General features: G+C 39.2%; 1 protein-coding gene across 1 annotated transcript; it reads right to left on the bottom strand.

Moving 5' to 3' along the window:
* Window positions 1–238: 238 nt before the first annotated feature.
* HPRT1 (hypoxanthine phosphoribosyltransferase 1) lies at window positions 239–20,310 on the bottom strand. The gene is made up of 9 exons (XM_084294047.1): window positions 20,151–20,310; window positions 18,117–18,223; window positions 16,497–16,680; window positions 11,101–11,166; window positions 10,084–10,101; window positions 8,070–8,152; window positions 5,879–5,925; window positions 3,753–3,829; window positions 239–3,111 (listed from the first exon to the last, which is right to left on the bottom strand). The coding sequence occupies exons 1-9, from the start codon at window positions 20,175–20,177 to the stop codon at window positions 3,064–3,066; spliced, it is 657 nt and encodes a 218-aa protein (XP_084150173.1). The 5' UTR covers window positions 20,178–20,310; the 3' UTR covers window positions 239–3,063.
* Between the last annotated feature and the right edge of the window lie 264 nt (window positions 20,311–20,574).

Raw genomic sequence — 20,574 nt, 5'->3', positions numbered from 1 at the left:
TTTTCCACAATGGGATTTCTCTTTAACCCAAAACAACCCGCCCAAAAGCGAACTGTCAGCACAGTTTGCATAAAAACCTTTTTCCCACATCTCCAAGCTCTGCCTCGAGTCCCTTAGATTTGGATCTGTGCAAATGTACAGCAAGGAGGATGAATGCTCTGACCAAAGCTACACACTTCGGTGCCGCGTCAGTCAGCGTTAATGGTCTGTGACGGACTAGAATCAAAACATGCAGAAATTCCAGATGCCACAGGGTAAAACAGTATATTAAAGCCTATAAATAATCAAAATTACTTTTCCAGTGTACATTTGTGATTCATAAAATGTGGAACTATAATGAGCTTCAAATGCCACATAAATATTCAAATACAAGATTTTCTCCATGCTTTCATAATGTTTTAACAATATACGTCTGGGCTGCAAAAAGCTTGCATTTAACTTGCAAAGGTATGACCAAAACCCCAGTCTTTTAACCAAAATTACTGAATAAGAAGTAACAATTGCATTTTCAACTTTTTTTTCATGTGAAAATTCATCTTCATGTAGTACACAGACATTTTCTGTAAAAGGCTGCAACAGGTTAGGACTATTCTAGCAAGGGCAGGAGAGGGGGACATTTCTTTTCTGAATAATCTTCATAGGCAATAATAAAAGCTGTTGAATAAGGAAACCCTCTGGGGTGATAGTATTTTTTTTTTTTCTGGAGTATCTAACTTTTCTATCAGACACAGCCAATGTTGTTAGAAGACAATCCTGTATCCTGCAGTCTCACTCCTGTGGTTAGTGTGGCTCAAGAGGTCCCACTGGAATATCTTGCCAGCGTTCAAGCTGTGACTACGCCATCTGCAAGTTCATGCAGTTTGAACCCTTACCCCAAAAGGCTGGTAGTTTCCCTCGTCCAGTTATGTTTTGGAAGATAAACCCCTTGTTATGACTAACTCAACCTCTCCTGCTGTTCCCAAATCACAGCGTTTGAATTGGTCTCAACCAAGATAGGAAAACTTACAGGACAAACTCACGTAAGGTTTTAGTCTTAAAAGATATTGAACATCATCGATTCTTACCGTTTCACATGTGAATAGGTACGTTTATGCCACCTCTCTGGTGTAATGTCTAGATGGCATCAATCAATTTTGAAATCCACTGTGAAGTAGGAACTCTTAAGAAGGCAGGAGAAAACAGTACTTTTTTATAATTAGACCTTAAGTTCAACCCCACCTAATGAAAACTTAATGGATGTAAGAATTCTTAAGTGGATTTATATTTTTCTGTGTTGCTTTTGTGCTTCCTCTTCTTAGACATGCACCATATATTTTCCAGAAGGGATTCCCAGGTACAGCGCAGGTTGATAAGCATACACACAAACATTGAGAAATACAGTCTTCGTAGTGCTTTCAGAAAAGCTCTTTGGAACATTAACCTTAACCTGGATCATTGCAGAAGTATAGTATAATCACAACCAGTGTTATCATATTTGTTAATGAGAACTTTGAGTTACAAATACAAATTTACATCTCCAACACATCACGGTCATTTGGTCTCAATTACATTATGTAAATTATTCATATTTCAGGTCTGCTGCAAACTACTACAGTTGTAACTGAATACACCTTGGAGAGAGAATGATGTGCAGTACTTGGAAAAGTACAAAAGCACAACCCAAACTTCAAAACCAGAAAACATCTTAAAAACAGGCTGTCGAAAAGATCGTTATGTATTAAGCACTGACCAGCATTGAATCCTAGCACGCAGTGGAAGAACCCACGTGCAGAAGTACAGGTACTGTGTAAGCTAAGGGATGGAACACCACGGCAGAAGGAAAATGTGCAAGGTGGGCTGCCATGTTTAGAATTAAACTCAGCATGAACAAGATGTTAATAAAACAAACCCAAACGATTACTTACAAAATGGTTGTGTTCCCTCCCACCCCTGTATATTATTTAAATGAACATATTCTTCACTCTTCATTTTTGCCAAAACAGAACACAAGACACTACTTAGTGCATTTTCTCTGAAATCCAGTTTGGTTATAGAATATGCAAGTATTTCGATAGCTTTCCCTCAGGCCTTTATCATCTCTTGTAGATGGCACAATACTGACTAAAGGCTCTACAAAGATAACAAATGTAGAGTCTGCCTTCACTGTCAGAAACACTTATGAAAAATATTACTAAGAAAATTTCAAGAGCACTTTAATATACAGAATGAGTGGCATAGATGTATGGGGCTTATTTTAAAGAGACAGCCTTTATTTAAAGTACTTTGTTTTGTAGATCTTATAAAGTAAACATTACAATACTTTTTCAAAAATATATTATAATTGTTTAAATTTAAAAGGCAATTTCACTGTCTGATGGGTATTTTTAAAGAAAAAAATCCAAAAGAAATGAACAGCTCAACTTAAACTAGATTTTAAACATTCTGCTTTGTCATTCCATCTCCTTTTAGCTCAAAAAATAAAAAAATTTAAAAAAAGATTTTTTTACCCGGACTTTTACAGTGATAAGGCAACTCCAGGAGACTTGAATCAGCTCCTTGGAGATTACAGATACTGTAACTGGCTGCTCCTCATGTTTTATAACACCCAAAGGTGCAACTATCCATTAATCACAATCACATTTGTGCATGAAAATATAAAACTTAAATTACAGATTTTAAAAATATTACTAATAGACTTCCCTATCATAAAGTGTTTTACATTTACAGTACTTGAACTATTTCAGTTCTGGGTTGATGAGGTTTAAGCAATTTACCACTGCAAGAGTTAGACTCCGGAGCTCACAAACAGCACAACCCAACCAGGGGCAGCAATAGTCGGTAGAGTCATAGTGCAAATCAAAATAAGGAGTGCAGAATTGCACTAATTGTTTACATTTCTAAAATATAAATGAACAAGACAAGATTTGTATATTGTACATGCAATAAGTTATAGTAAGCATATGACAATGGGGGTGGATAATTCTACAATTTTAGCTGGTGTACCAGAGTTGAAGCCTGTGAAAGATAGGACTCAGTAAACAAAACATTTCAAAGCTCTGCTATCAGAGCACTTGAACTATGCTTTCATGCTTTGTATTTCTGCTTCCCCGTCTCACTGATCACACAGATATGCTGAAACAAAACAAAATAAAAAGCTCCTGTTAGAAAGTCATGTAGGATGATGTTTACAGATGTATTCAATAATGCACTTCTGAAAAAAATAAAAGCATGCTATACACATTGCAGTACCGAAGAGCACTGTGATATTGTTTATGCAGAAAAACTTCAGCTTCTTTTTTTTTTTTTTGTCTACAGATCTCAACACTGGACTTCCTCTCTCTCCTACCCAATGTCTGTTATAAGGTTAGTGAGACCCAGATGAAAAATTAATAATGACCTAGCATAAAATGCAAACATCTCAACATCCAAGGTCTCTCCTCTCTAATTTTGATGTAACTAAGGAAATGCACTTATTTCTTGCAGATGTATCTGGTAAGATAAGAAACTTCATACAAACTGCCACATTATTTCAAAGCTGACAGGAGATGCGTAGCCTCCATTCTGCATGAAGCAAAACAAAAGTTAGTTTCATATAAGCTCTGAAACACAGTTGTGCTGGTCTAGCCTTTGCTCTCGTTGTTGCATCACTAACGGAACAGGCTTGCACATGAGCTGTGATTTACACAGAGAAGAAAGAGTGATGCAAGGAGACTTCCCTTCCTTCCTCCTCCCTAGTTTTAAATGGACAAAAACATACGGGAAAATTTACTTACATTCAAATCTCTGAAGTATTCATTGTAATCTAGGGCGTATCCCACAACAAATTTGTCTGGCACTTCAAATCCAACAACTGAAAAAGAACATAAGTCATCAGTGTGTTAGAAAAGAACTTCCTAGAGTTCACTAGACCTTTTTACAGAGAGAATCTAGAATTTTATAGACATAAGCATAACATTTCATTTCTTCCATTCAAGTATCCCAAGATTAATATTCAAGCTAGTTAATGGTCTAACTTTATTTGTTGATTTAATTCAACTAAAACAAAATGAAATAGATTTACTTACTGGTTCCCAAGCAGTAGCATTTTATTTTGTTTTAGTTGTCACCCTCACAGTATCATTCAAAAGGCGGCACCTGTGTGAGTGCACCCTCGCCTTAGGCACAGCTATAAGTAAGGTCACCTCTGGGATAACGAGCAGGTAGGTTCAGCTCTGAGCTCCCTCAAAACTACAGATGTGCCAGTCCAACAGGGCTCTTTGTGAAGAGCTGGGAGAGTAAGCATGGAACACGTCAACACCAGGAGGAACCAGAGTTACTGCAGGGGAACCAGTCCTTCGTCTTTGTGGCAGTGCCCAAACAAAACTCACTCCCCTCTGGCTGCTCGTGGACAACAACCTGGTGTACCAGGACATACTCTGACTGCGGGACAGCTCTGCAGAGCAGCATGCTGTAAGTGCCAAGCCCTTGGTATAGAGAATAGTGAAGACCACAAGGTAAAAGGCGCTCTCTTATTTATGGTGTCACTTGCACTTTTCAGAAACCGGCGGTTTTTTGTTGTTGTGTTTTGTTTCAGTTTTTTTCCCATAGAAGCTGCCTAAAAAAAACGCATCAGCTGTTCCATAGATTGTCCAAGTGGACATGGCTCTAGCAGGACAGTCCTTGGATAGTCAAGAAGTATCAGTCCAAGCCATCCACACACACTGTAAGACAACCTAGGGACGTTTCCAGAAGGCTTTCTCCCCTCATGCTAAAAATGAAAGACTCCCGAGCTGTGCTGTTTCTCTCTCCCTGGTTACAGCGAGGCTCAGTAATGAAAAAAACGGAGATAAATCACACAATTCCAGTGAAAGACTGTGTATGCTTCTGGAAAAAATAAGGCAATGTTTAGAGTCTACTTGGCCTCATGATACAAGGATAGAAGGCAGGCCCAAGCACTACTGCTGCGTTGTCTCTTGCCTTCAGAGCTCACGGGTTCTGCACTGAACAGGTCATCTCTGGACAGATGGCAAAACAAGTCATCTGCTGCAAGATGCTCAGAAAGGCAGACTGTTAACCCAGCTAAACCCATAATAAGATCTCAGGAAAGAGAGGCATCCTCGAGTGAAGGAAACACCTGAATTAAGCTTTCAAGGCACTGAGGAATTTCAATCTAAGAATACTGTGCAAACTTGGAAAGGAGGGGGAAGAAGATGCAATTCTGTTAAACTCACTTCACTTCCATTGTGAAAGCGCACAGTCCACATGAACAGGAAATCAACCTCTGGCACAGGGATAGCACACGTAGCCCTTTCCAAGCCAAGAGGGGCTATCACTGACACCCCCGTGTGCTTTGGATGCTATTCCTTCCTTTACGGTCTTGGGACAGACAAGAAGACATGACAGGAGTAATCCAGATGCTTAAACAAGATTGGGTTTGTGCTATTTTGAACATCTTACCACTGTAAACTTTGATCAGATCTGTTACCCTGTGTGGTCCCATTACATTTCTGGGGACATCCGAGTGGCACTGGGTAGCTATGTTTAGGCACCTGGAACACTCCCAAAAGTGTCAAAGATGAATCCAGCAGATTCTGCTGACCAAACCATTTGATTAACATGCAAGCTAGGAGAATTTCCATATGAAGAGGGATTAACTTGGAACAAAATATCAAAGTTTCCTTTTTGTATAATAAAATGCCACAAAAAGTTAAGAAAAAAAGGACTAGACCAAATCTGTATTAACTCTGTCAAAATACATTCCAAATATTTAAACTTCCCAAATAAGAGCAAAATAAATCAAAAACCATTCATGAAAACTTACTTGGAACACCCTTGGACTTTGACCAAAGAGTACACAATACATCAACATATATACAACATATTTTTAAAAACTGATAATGGGTGTCAAAAAGTCACTTACAGTCTGGCCGATATCCCACGCTTCGAGGAGTTCTTTTTACCAACAAACTGTCAAATAAAAACAATGTAAAACTGAAACATGGAAAAACACCAGGTTCAATTATATGAAACAGTTATGAAGATTAGCTGAATTCCACTTCAGTGAGACTACATGTGCATAATTGACAGCATAACTATATACATTTTAAACATATTATTCATTTGCAGGTGCAGCTGATCATATAGACAAACTCAAAACTTCCTAGAATCATGAATGGTTTACAGCCTAAGGGATAAACAAAATGTTTGCAGGAAAGAGGCTGTGAGATATTTTACTGGAAGGATTTTCATTGCCAGAAGTGACTTAATTAGGTTTTATGTGTTTTTAGAAACCTCAGGTACAATTGGTTTAGCTCGCAGGTAAAGAGGTGACAACTTGGGATCTAGCCAGACCAGCTGAGGTCTTTTCAAAAGCATTAGTGTTATGAAGCAAAAGTTCAGCTGGTTAAATGTAACCTCAATTGCACTTGTGCAACATGTCCTCAGCTGTTTTTCCACTGGTAGTACTAATTACCCCCATACAGAAAATGTAATTGGTTTTGATGATCATAAGCTGATATAAACCAGCTCCACTTTCACAGAATTAATAGTCAGAGGTGTAAAAAGCACAGACATACAGAGTTAGGGGTACTGTAGCAGAATGAAATACCTTGCTAGTTTAATTTGACTCACTCATTATTCAGTTGCGCACTTTCAGAAGATGACCCCATCATCCTGACATTTGTCTGTCTTTAGACATTCAGTTTCTGAAACTTCTAGTTGAGAGTCTTAATTTGAGTATTGGCATAAGACTTGATCAAACCAACCCCAAATCACATTAGCATTAATTCACATCTCCCTGCTACAACTGCTTAATTGTCAGAGAGAAAGAAAAAATTAAGAAAAGAAAGGCAAGTGAACTATCTAAGAGCATGACACTTAAAGCTATCCAGCATGATCACGTTTACTTGCTCAGGTCTTTGGCAGACCCAAAATGCAACAGGTTTAAATAATCCGAAGCTAGGCTTTGTTCATGCTGTATTCTACTTGTGATGTACACTGTAGTGTTAAGGTACTATTCAGTGACAAATATTTAAAATCTGGTACATTTAAGCAGGCCACAGAGAAAAAAAAAACAAAAACCTCACCTTCAGCAGGTCATCCCCACATTATCATCAAGAAGAGCTGCTCTAGTACATCTAACAACTGCCTTGACATTGTTATGGCAACACAACTGATTAGATTTTACACGCAGCTCTGGTTTATCTCTAATCCCCAGCAATCATTATGCTTTTATTGTAAAATACACAACCACAGCATAGGAGCGTAAAAGATGCAATTTAAAAAGAAGTAGGAGGAATGTTGATATTGGTTAATATTACCCTCAACATTTCTTACTAATTGTAAGTTATTTAATTAGAAAATGTTTCATAACTAACTGATTAAAGATGCAACTAAGTAGAAAAGCCTAAAAGAGCATATGGCTGGGTGACTCACAGAATGACCTCTGAGGCTCAGCTACACTATATACTCTATATAAACAGTAATGTTTAGTGCAAACTAATTTAATTCTACAATTAAAGCTGGCAGACCAAAGGTCTCCATTGCACAGATACACCACTGAAAAAAAATGAAGTTGCAAACAGAAACATGTTCAGATACTGTATGTCCATAGATGTCAACCACTGACTTTTTTTTTAATCCCAATCTCTAGTAAAAGTTTATATTTATGAACTAAATTTGTGTTGAAAATACCCCTGCCACCTTGAGAGGTTGTTGGTTTTTTTTTTATGCCCAAAATATTTAAATTCTTCCATATACTTTTAAACCTAAGTTAAAGATCAGTGGTAAAACCCCACAGATATTACTAGAATATAAGGCAACACACGTACTGAACAGGCACAAGCTATCCCTTTCTGATGCACTGATATTTTTCAAGCGATAGGACTGGAAAGAAGAGCATTTCTGTTAGCCTTAATGAACGTATGCTCCCACAAGAAGCAGAAGTTGAGTTTAAACAAATACTGAACTCTAACTCGATCATATATGACTCCTGCAGAAATGTTCCTTCCTGTTTCTCTTCTATGGGAATATATTCTATATTATCTTTTTATTCCACTGTGTGTCATTCTGAAGTTGAAATACAGCACAAATAATCACATTTAGAAGTTTACCTGGCTACTTTCACCATCTTTGGATTGTACTGCTTGAGTAGAGACAGCAATGTTTTCATTGTTTTACCAGTATCAATTATATCCTGAAAATAAAAGTGTCATGTAAGTGAGAATATTCAAAATTTCAGAGTAGCATTTTCAAGTTTTTACTGCAGAAATTGCTCATCCGTAATAGCACAAAAGTATGACAAAATAATGTTCATAATCAAATACAGGTGATACATAACGCTATATTGTGCTTAAGCAATTATGCTCAATAAAGTGATCACAACAGTCAAAACTGTGGATAACTACTACTTTGAAAGCAGTTACTGAACTATGACCTTCTAGGCTTCCTCTGAAGCGTTTATGGCTTGTGTTCCTTGTAGCTATTTGACAAACATTGTTTAATTCCAGTATTATAAATGTAACATTAGTCTTGCAGTTGAACTCAGAGAGAGATGTATACAACAGAAAGAAAATAAGAAGGGAAAATATTCAGAACAATCCATCAATGCAATTACAGGAAAAAGAAGTGCAACTTACATTACAGACCCAAAAAGATCCAAAGACAAAGAAGCTGCACTGGCAATATCTGGGTGCAGTTCTAAAGTTTCTATTTATATACACTAAAATGATGTTTGACACACCATTTTAATCCCATCCCCTGCACAGAAAGGGATGGGATTCTTTTCTTCTTTTTTGTTTGTTTGTTTTTATACATCAAAGGGATTCTGTATGGAAAACCTAAGTGCTTTGGTGCCTATAATAATGGTTTTTGGTTTTGTTTGTTTGTTTGTTTGTTTTCCCCCACTGTTTGACAGTTAAAATGGTGATTGGTCAAAGGGTTCATATTTGACGATGTATAATTATATATAAGGCACAATATAAGGCACTGGAGAGATGATTCACTGAACAGATGAGAAACTAACCTACTTAGCTGCCTGGGACTTTGAAGACATACATTCATCTGAAATGGAGCAGATACATAATTAAATGCATCTGCCTATCTGAAGCAAATACACTTCAAAGGATGCCACCGGTCACACAGATGACTGCTGTATACATACTAGTTTGGTAGGAGTTTTAGAACTGAACTAAATCAGTTTAGTTCAAAAGTGTTTCCTGTGGAATAATATAACCTTCTCAAATTAAAAAAAGACGTACATAAAAAAACACATTTAATGACAGAAGGAAACATCCTTTCATTTGGTGGCTGAATCAGTTGCCATAGCTTATGGATAAAGCCATTTCCACTATTTGGAGTCTGAAGACATTATTACTTCTATACATTCATTTTTCCTGTTTAGTACTTCTGCTTTGCCATCCTCAAGTTAGCGATCTTATTCTAGATCATCCTTTGTAAAAGTCATACTTACTGAATGTAAGCAACATCGTTCATCAAAGAGGTATGGAAGCAAGATTTAAGCAACAGTACCTACTAGGAAACCAGACTGAAGCGTATTGCACCTCGTATCAAAGAACCATGACAAGATAGAGAAATGGGAATTAAGCATTATCAAAATGCAAATTAGGAATCAACATTCTCCACGCCTCTAAAGAAACTGTACACAGAGATGTTGGCCTTAGCTCTGTTTTCCCATGTATTTTAGGATACTCCTACTAGGAACTCCTTTCTACCCCTCCAGTTTAATTTCCTAGTTTGCTGTTATAAATTCAGAACAATAACACACTTAGTACCACTTTGCTCAGGCTACTTCTTAATAAGATTATTTTTTTTTAAAAAAAGACATTTAAGAATTGACAGAATCACAGAAAACTGAAATCAAATGCAAAGAGCAAGCAATTTTACACAGATATTTTCCTTGTTAAATTTGGTCTAGTTGAATGCTATGTGAGAATTCAAAACACAGGTCATTTCAAATTCAGAGACCACTTGCATAATTCAGGCCTAGAGTCAGAAACTAAAAACTTTGAAACCAGAAACTGTAGGATTTCTGACATAAAACCAACTTCTGTTTGAGGTCTTTTGCCAGTCACACGTTAGAACTTCAAAGTGAAACATAATACTTACTTCTACAATTAAAACATTCTGGTGGGAAGAAAAAAAAAAAGACAAGAAGAATCAATTAGCATTTAAAGAATAAAACATTTATTACATATATTGTCTTCTATAACTTAATAATTTATTTTTCAATGCAGTTAAATATTTGTACCATGATTTATGTATGTTAGGACATGTAACAGTGAATTCTATTCAGTTAACATTTCTGATGCTCTAATGACAATTAGTTGACAATGAGACTTGCCTCAACATCTCATGCTGAGTACAAAGTGGCCTTTAAATTCTTATAATGCAGACAATGTCATGCTATAAAGTTATGTACTGTTTTGTACACACCTACATCACTTACACTGAAATGGGACAAAGACTGTTTATGTGTAATCAGAAGGGGAAAGCCATGTGTTCTGACAGAACAGGAGGCATCCATGTTTTACCCACAGATATCCAGCTCAATGATCTCTACACAGCCACTGAAGAAAAGCAGATTCCCAATTTACATTCTCTGCATTTCCATCTCTTCATTGCCTGTAACAGGACCCTTATTCCCTAACCTGCAAGTTACATGTCTAGACAGTACCAACTCGGTTCACTATTGCAATGAAACACCAACACAGTAAATAAGTAACGCTACTCTCTTTTAAAGGTACTTTGTTAACAACAACCAAGACAAGACTATTCTTAGGCAATGTAGAAAAACAAATCTAACACTTCCTTATACTGAAGACAGTGAATATACACACATATGTTATGAAAATCATAATGCTTCATAAAAGATGCTTCATAATGCTTCATAAAGATGGCTCTGGTGGGGCTTATGCACCCCACCACTCTACAATGGTGAATATTTTAAATGAAACATTACAGTTTTCTTTTTTTTTTTTTCCTTTCTAAAACTCTAATTATTTGGTTCTTTGGTGGGGTTTATTATTTTTGGTTTGTTGTTTGTTTTTTGTTTTGTTTTGTTTTGTTTTTAGGATTGTTTTTTTTGGGGGGAAGGGGTTGCTTTAAACATATAATGTGCCATACCTTTCCAGTCAAGGTTGAAAGGTCATCCCCACCAATGACTTTTATATCTCCAGTTGACTGATCATTCTAGTAAGAAAGAGCAGCAAGTAAGCATTAGTATCACCAGAATTAAAGTAATTTTTCTTCTAATAAATATCAAAACTGCAAAGTACATAACCCACAAATACCAAAGCTTTCAGAAACTGCACCAGCAACATCTATTAACTAAGAAATTAAAAGTAATCAAACTGAAAGATGGTATTTCAGATAAAAGATTGTTTGAAAAAATATTTACATAAATACAGGCACCACTTCTCATCTGTGACCATTACATATACACACATGTATATAAAAAAATATTATTTCCTACATATTCATTAAAGGTATGGAAAACAAGAAAAAAAAAGTTTCCAAGCTGTATGCTGCTATATAGCTGGTAATTTACATTTTAAACTTTGATGTCTTAGAAAGCCTTACTCTGAATAAAAATAAACAATCATAACAACAATGAAATAGCCAGCAAACAAGGCACAGATTAAGAACAAGAAATATAAGCTATAAGAATAGCCAGAAAAGCTTGGGTTTGCCTATTTTACAAATAGTGATAAATTACTCATTGTGGTAATTAAACAGCGACACAGCTACACAATCCTATCACTAAAGTACAGCATTTTGCTTTAGTAAAACTAGGCTTTGATGTAAGCATCAGTGAACTGTTTGTTATACAAGAAAGTTAAAAACAACTCCTGGGGTACCTCCAGATCTCTGCAGTTTATTTAAAGTCATTCAGCTGACTTTAAACCTTGACATTGTCTCATAGTTCTTATTAATTGTGCTATACTCATTACTGTGCTACTTACAGATGATGTCATTATCCTACAAGTTAATCATTTATTTGAAGGGTCATACCACTTTTCAAACTTCATTCTCACAGCTCTTTACTTCATATCTTCCCTTTAGAAAACCTTTATTATTTTGCCGCTTCAGTCTGAAGCCCAACCTTACTGCATGACCATGCAGACAAGCAGCAAAAGAGCAGTTCCTTCCCCACGCCCCAAAATGGCAGATACAATAGAGAGGAGACCACAGGGGAACAGACAGCCACATACAGCTTCCTGTTTTCTCTGACACACATATTCATACTGTACCAGTTGTAGACAAAAAGTAGAAGTGTTATCACACACAAAAGAGGGGTAAATGGTTTAGAGAGAAACACACACTGAGCACACTGGGATTACAGTAAAGAGAAAATGTATTAAAATCCCTTGGACAGTGACGTCAATGCTCTAGGATAAAGAAGCGCTGACAGCTCTAGGTATGTAAAAGCAGATAACGAGACTAACAGATACTTTCTATTTTAGATTCCCATGACAAAACATTAAAAAAAAAAAAAAGGCAAGCACAAAGCGTTAGAAAAAGCGCCTTTACAGTTTTACCCCACGTTTTAAGGAAAACTATAGTGAACAGAAACAATACCACTGTGTTGAAAAAGTCCAAAAATAGGATGTCCAAAATGTCTGCTGCTTGACCCAGTAAATAGCAGACTGCTACTGAATGCCAGAGATACTGGTTAGATTAATCACGAAAATGGGATTCAGTTAAGCACCATGTTTATAATGCTGAGGGGCATTTCCTGTGTTCATCATATCTTAAAATTATCTTAAATGACAGCTTTAAGCTTTTCCTTGTTCATGTTGCAGGATTCTCTCTTACCTCCTATTACTACACTAATAAGAATTTCATCCTTTTTCCATGGAAGGATGTAAAAAGCACCATTTCTTAAAGAAGATGGAGAAAGATGTTACAGATATTTGTTCCATTAAAACAACATGCGCAGATGATAGACCAGTCCTCTCAGTACATGCATGCAGATCAGTTTCCTGGTGATCTCTCTGGCTACAAAGCAACACACTATAATCAAACAATAACAACACAGAACTACAGATCACTACAGAACCTTGTGGGTTATGCATACTCAAGTATACTGATCAGCAGAGAAAAACAATCTAACCAACAAAATCTGCCCTTCTCCTTCCCACCAAGCACCCTACAAATGGCTACATTTTTTAACACAAAACATAAACCTTCACTGCCATATAAACCTACATTCCTATGCAGGTACTGAGTTTCTGAGCAATTAAAGGATCAAAAATGGTTAACGAATTTCCAACACTGGTTTTAACCAGATTTCCGTTGGAAAGAACTTTGTTTAATAATTAAGCAACACTTTAATTATCTTCAGGAGCATTATTTCTGATTTCAGTACTGGTAAGACTTTAATGCTTTGTGATTTAACACATTAGAGATTTACTGTTTAGATCTGTTTTCACTGCCTCATTGTCATTGCTGGAAAATAATAACGCGCTGCAAGATCGTAACCCCTGACAAGGCATTTTAAGTTCCTCATGGTATTTGCTATAAGGCTCAGTTAACATGAGATCTTTCAGAATACTGTCTCAACCAGCCTAACTAGATTTTGCCTTAAAGCTGCAGTACTCCTCCGAAAAGCCCTATTTTCCTGAGTGACAATGCAACACGTCCATTGTCTTTTGGCTGCCCTTTGTGACTACATAAGCAACTTTTGCTTAACTCTAACTTTACATGCAGGAAACTGGTGAAAAGCCATTCTTCTAGGACAAGAAAAACAAACTATTTGTCAAGAATACAGAGATCTGGTTCTGTTCACAAACACTATCTTTCAATTTCTTAACGGCTTGCCAGATCATTAAAACTCATTTGTAAGGACTCCAAAAGCAGGAATTATAAGCAACATTTAATCACAGCTTCATCATCTCAGTATTCTTAGAGAATTATTTTTGGGTGCAATCATAGTATGAACTTTGCATTATGAAACAAATAACCCAACCCATAAGCTTGAAAATACTAAATGATCAATTTCAAATAGGAATAGAACATCAATCGCATCAATTTTAGAACCATTATATGAGTTCAGCTGCTTTGTTTATGCAACAATGGTATTTTTAACATCTTTTACCCAGTCTGTAAAGGCAGGCAGCGTGATCTAGTAATTGCATCCAAAAACAATCACAAGAGAGCTAGCTCTACTTTCAACTGTCCATTACGGTTTGTGATGGTTTTCCCATCACTAAGAATGCTGACTCCTCCATTTAGTAAAGCACGAATGAAAACTACAGAGCAGATTTAACATTCCAGCACCATTAATAATGGAAAACTAAGTGAATCAATTACACGCATGTTTGTGTTAGGACAGTCTTACCCAGTCTATCAAGTTATGCAATCTAAAGAACGTAAGTCTGGATATTAATAACTACCTAAGAGAGTTGACAGAAATGAAATGCTCGTAATAATCTGCTAGTGGGGCCATCAAGTAACTGGAGCTCCTCGGTCATATAGAACAAGAAAACATTCCTTTACAGAATTGGCTGACAAAACCAAAACCCTGAAGCCAACACCTCATGGAACACATTCTGCTTACACTCCTTTCTGTGTAAATTTCTCCGCTTTTCTCTTTGTTTACTCCTTCTTACTACAAAAAGAGAATTAAAACTTCCATAATTATTTTGCTGTTCAGTTTCCTATTAATATAAAAGCACTATAGTTTGGGGGGGGGGGGTGTAAAAAATAAAAGCAGCAGAACCAATACATGCCTAATGCATAGAGATGAACAATGAAAACATGCTGTACAATAAGCCTTGCTTTGCAATGTAGTATTTTTTCCAGGTGTTTCACAACACTTAACCCATAGTTTGTTCCAAGTTACTTGGAAGGTGGAGAGAGCAAAAGGGTGTAGTCCTTTATATTTTAAATAAATCAACAAAGTTATTGGATGTGTTCCTTGAAGAAAGCAGAAAATACAAATTTCTTCGCCAAAAAAGGTGGGAGTTATTTCCTATTCTTTCAAATACTATCCTCTAATAGAGGCATTCACCTTTCTGTTGTGGCTTTTACAGACAGCGTATGTGGGCACGTAGTGGCTTTGTGGTTGAATGGACTGGTAGAGGGAGCCTGACTCTTTTGTGGGGAGCAGAAAGAAAGTGTGTCAAGCAGCTCTCCCCTTGCAAGATGTAACGAAAGGCTGGCATGTCCCTTTCTGCCTGGCCTTGCCTTCTCTTAAAAGAGTGCAGCTGAGTCACTGCAGCACGCTCTGCAGACATGACGGTGGTTTCCAGGTAGCCCCAGGACATCACTGCACACACACCTCGGGAGCTGGCACAGCTCTTCTGCAAACAGGCCTGGCCAGACTCTGACTGGTCTGAGCTTTACCACTCAATGAGGTGAAGTTTTTACAGATCACTCAGCAGCAGCAGCACATTTTTGAAGCTCTTCTACAATCCAACCTAAATCTGCAAATAACCCTATCTCTGGTTTAATTAAATGAACAGTGCAGTTGAGTTTCCAACTTAGTAATCTATTTTTTTCTACTGCAGCAGGCACTTCTCCACAACCACGACAAGTAGCTTATACTACTGACTGGAAAACACGGTCATTGAGACACAGAATTAACAGCATGACCTTAAGAAGCAATTTATTTTGACACCATAAATTGAAATCAAAAAACTTAATTATTTCCACACTACAGGTGATCTTATGGAAAAAATCTAACTTACCCACAAATACTGTCTTGAAAACACGAGACTAGGCTGTTGCTGAGTCGGGAAGCATACAGTACTAACATACATCTGCTTCCTCCTTTGACCTGCACAATGTAATCTAATGCTTCCCTTATAAAAATCTTACATACAACCTCATGCTCCATTTCCCTGTAAAGTTAAATACTTGTGTTCAAAATGAAAATAAATTCTTTTCCAAAAGCATAAAGCCAAGGCAACCTAGACCTAGGCTTTAAAAGGTAGCACCATATTCGATGGCCACTAACCATAAATCTGTTTTTATGAATCTAGTATTTCCTCAAGGCCAAATGCAATTCATTTCATTCATTGTTTAGTTGAGCCAAACAAAAGATGAGGTAGGGAACCCAAGTGTAACCATGTTCGCAGTTTTCAAGTCTTCCTATCTGGTGAGTGATGTCTAAGCCACATGAAAACTCCTAGAATTAAGTTTTTGTAATAAGATTTGTAGGACTATCCTCTGTATTATTCTAGAACCACGGTTTTAGAGGAGGGACAGGGGGCAGAGAGGAAATTGTTTAAGAAGTAAAGGACATGGAAAGGGTCTCTTTGCTCTGGAGTTTACTGGGCTGAGGAGATAAAAGTCTGAAAGAAACCAGATCATATAAGACAGACAAAGAACAAGTTAGCTTGTGACTGCTTTTTTCCTCTTAATTGTCTTAACTATTTGCATAAAATTAGCACAATTTGGGCAGTACTTAGGCAAAGTTTTTGCAATATTTAGTGACAATACTCAATCATCCCTGTTGTTAATTTGAAGTTAGTCAAATTTACAGAAAAATTGCACGGTATTGCAGAGATACTTACACAGTAACTCTTCAACCTAATGAAGTCTACAGTCATGGGGATTGATTTGTCACTGTTTCTGTTCAGTGCTTTGATGTAGTCTAATAAATCAGCAAAAAATTTATAGCCACCCTTGAGTACACAGAGAGCTACAATGTGATGTCCTCCCATGCCCTTCATAATTTCTCGTGCCAGTCTCTCTGTCCTATACAAAATAAATAAAAAAAAAAAGAGAGAGAGAGTTAGCTGTTGTAACACATTTAGTTTGCTTACTATGGCAGCAGTATTTTGTATTGCAAACAACAACAGCAAACACATGCGAACTCAGAAGCATATTTTGCTCGGAAATATTTGCCTACCACTTCAGTCACTTTAACCCACTATTGGTCAATGAAGTTTTGCTTTCCAAGGTTAATCTAACAGTAACACTGCCAAACTTCTTTGTTTTCATACATCATACTCAGCCAAAGCAAATCTGAACACCCTGAATTGTTTTACCGTCAGATAAGAGACATAAGGGTGTTTTCTTCCTCCAAAGATAGGTTCAGCTTCCATGCAAAGAGCAAAATAAATCAGCACAACCAAAAAGACAGCAAGAAAACTCTCAAATTATCAACTATAACTTTATGTTTTGCTGAATAAATTTGTCCTGACTGCAAAATATAATGTCAATAAAGCAGAGCAAGAGAACACTGAACAGTTTTTCAGTGATCATTGTTTCTAAATTTATCTTGCAATTTATTTCAGAAAGCATGGTATGTATTTACAGTGTAGCAGCTGACAGCAGGTTTCTCAGAGAACGCCTGCCATCTTAAACTTTACATCAGCTACTTAATGACCTGTACTTTGTCCAATCTTTTCCTATATAGGGTCTTTCAGTGTAAAGTTAAAAAACATTTTATTATAAATACTGTAATAATCTGATCAAACAGCACCATGCAAAATCTAGAACCATTCCTATTCACAAAATCTACTCAGAACCGCTTTTCAGTGGTTCTGTGTCCCCAGCAACTCCTCCGCTGAATTTGCTCATTCTGTTAAAAGGAATTAGGCAAGTATCAAACACAAAGTAAAACAAAAACACCTTATAAGTTCATGTACCCATTTCTCATCACAAGATAAAACTTCCAGAGAAAATCACACATTTCAGCAACCACAAGTGACAGATTGGTATTGGCAAAGGCTAATGTCTTTTGCAGACAGTAGGGGAAAATCGGGTGTTAGTTATCTACCACATGAACATGAAAAAGTCTTATCATAATGTGATTAATAATCTACTTTTATTAACATCCTAAAGATATTTGTGAGACTATAACTGTTTTTAGATTGAACTAGCACAAATAGTGTGTTCTAATTACTTTAAGTAAAACATCAAAGAAACACTGTAAAGAAAGTCGCAGACTGCTACGTACCACAAATTTCTTTGAGAACTGACAAATTTCCAAACAATAGCGTAACTGCAAATGTACAAACTCTTTGAAGCCAAACAAGAAACAGTTAATTAACATGTGTATTTCTTAGTCTCTAATTAAATGTAATCTGTTTAGACAGTCACCAGGCAGCAAAACTATCACTGGAAGATTGTTTTTTCCAGTGTCATGGAATCAGCTGGAGCAGTGTGCTGTCTGAAGTCAAACAAACCTGTCCATGATGAGCCCATGAGGAATATAGACTTTTTCCAAATCATCTGCATAATGTTTAGGTATGCAGAACAAGTCCAGGTCGTAACCTTGTTCATCATCGCCAATCTGAAAAGGAAATAAGGTGAGATTTCTACAAAGTCTTATAGAAAGCCTGTAGTGAGAAACTGCCAATCCTTTGCTTTACTCAATAAACTACCAAATCCATTACACTCGTTGGGATCACCTTATTTTCCTTCTGAACAGAGCACAAAGTGGAAGCTTGCAGAACCCACAGTTCACAAGAGTTGTCTGAAATGCTACATGAGCTGTCGCTCAGCACAATGTGGAGGGGAAATGATTTCAAGCCCTAACAACATTTCCCCCCATTGGAGAGTGGGGAAAACAAAATTACTACACCTCAAATAATCTTATTTCATTTAAAAATAAATAAATAAACAAGAATCAAGCAGCTTTCAGCTTTTCAACATCTCTGATTTCAGCAGTGTAATGCAAAACCTGCCTTTGCAACTAAGCAAGCAGACCTTGTAACAGGGACATCTTCCAAATCTCCACAACACCGAATCACAACAAAACACACGAGCCAGCTGTCAATTCAAGACAAGACAGCTACGTTAATGGGACAAGTTATGTGCCTATGAAACAAGCCTTCTCTGACCATGATCTGGAAACCGTGGAGGTTCAAGATCTTCAGAATCAGAAATTAAAGCCCTGCTTCAGCAACCTGTTCCGCACGGGCAGATTCTCCACATGAAACAGCTTGCAACATTAGCAGGAGTGTATTAATTAGGACAAGGGGTTTGCCTATGTACGTAATTATACAACCACTGCTGCGGTTCGGGGCATATTGTCACAAAAGCACCAAGAAAAACTCCCTGAAATTTAGCCCCACTGCCACTTGAAAATGACAATATGTTTTGAATCGCTTCACTTGTTGGTTACGCAGCTGAAGGCTGCTCAGTGTAAAAAGAAGTTTGTAGGGAACACCGAAGCCTGCTGCTGGCAGTGCAGCGGGGCAGGCATGGTAAGCATCCACCTCAGCCACGCTGCCCGTGCAGGTCACTCTTCCATTTCAGTGCCCAAGGAAGCACTTACCTTGCCTGTGATCAGCCAGCTGTTTACATGTTTTTTGGTTGCGCAAGCAGTAATGAGGATTTCGGCCGGGAGCCAGGCCTGCCCTCCCAGCCACAGCAGCCCCTGCACAGCCCGTGCTCGCAGCAGGCCAGGCACCGAGCCCGTGATCTGCTGCGTGTCAGGAGCTGGGTCCCTCTCAGCAGCTACGGAAATTTCCTACGGTTCAGCCCCATAATTACATCTAGCACGTCTGCTAAGCCTTGCAGGCTACGTTTGGTACGGAGCGGGCTGTTCGGTGGGTTTTACAGATGGATTTTTAGCGAGAAAGTAAAGGCACAGCCTGACGGCAGGCATGGCCGTGGGCCGCGAGGCGCCACATGCGTGTCACGCTACCGCTGTCGCTCACGGCACACGGGGCTGGGTTTAAAAAAAATAATAATAAAAAAAAGGATTCTTAGCAAAGCACAGTGATGATGAAAAATACACCCTCAGCGGGTTCTTCCTCCAGAAGGCATCCCAGTTCGGGTGCTGGTACACGGAGCACGACCTCCCGAGCGCGCTCTGAGGAGCAACAGGAATAGGAAGTTGTGCCACGCCGGGTCGGTGCCTGGTGGAAGTTATTTCTGGTGGAAGTTATTTCTGGGCGCTTTCTGAGGCGGCACCCCCGGCTCTCCCAACTGCGAGCCGCCCAAGCAGCGCCCCGGCATTGCCAACACCTCGCCCTGTGGCAGGACACCGGGCAGGAGGCGAGACCGAGCCGGCAGCCGAGGAGGGGCGCTGGGGGCCGGGCAGGGCCGTGCAGGGCAGCGGGAGCTCCGAGCTCCTCAAGGTGACTCCACGCGAGGCGCCCCACGGGGACGGGCGGCCCCCGCCGGCTCCCCGCAGCCGCCTCCCCCCTCCCCGTTCCCGCACGCCGGGGCCCAGCGGGAGGCCGAGGAGGCAGCGCCGGGCCCGCACTCACCACGATGCAGGGGCTGGGGGTCGCCATGGCGCGGCCCGCCGGGGCCGGAGCCGGGGCCGGGGCCGGGGCCGGTGCGGCTGCGGGCGGCGAGGAGCGGCGGGGAGCGGGGAGGCGCCGCGCCCCGCAGCGGCCCCGGCGCCGCCTTCCGCGCTCCCCGCCCTCAACATGGCCGCGGCGCCGCCGCCCGCTCCGCCCCGGGGCCCGGTCCCTGTGAGGAGCCCCCCGGCCGGCGGGCACGGCCCCCTCCTGCTGCCGGCCTACGGGAGCTGGGAACCCACAGACCCTGGGTTTAGGGTTTGGGCGGTGGTGGCGGCGTTTGCACTGAGAAAAGGGACGGGGACACGTGTGGGAAGGGGTCCCCTGCAGCCCGTCGCCTCGGGGTGGGTAGGGGAGGTTCCTCACTGAACGCAGCTCCGTGGGATGC

This window comes from Netta rufina (assembly GCF_964035555.1).
Source record: "Netta rufina genome assembly, chromosome: 12".
NCBI classification, from domain to species: Eukaryota; Metazoa; Chordata; class Aves; order Anseriformes; family Anatidae; genus Netta; species Netta rufina.
This window is presented reverse-complemented; position numbering and strand designations above follow the sequence as displayed.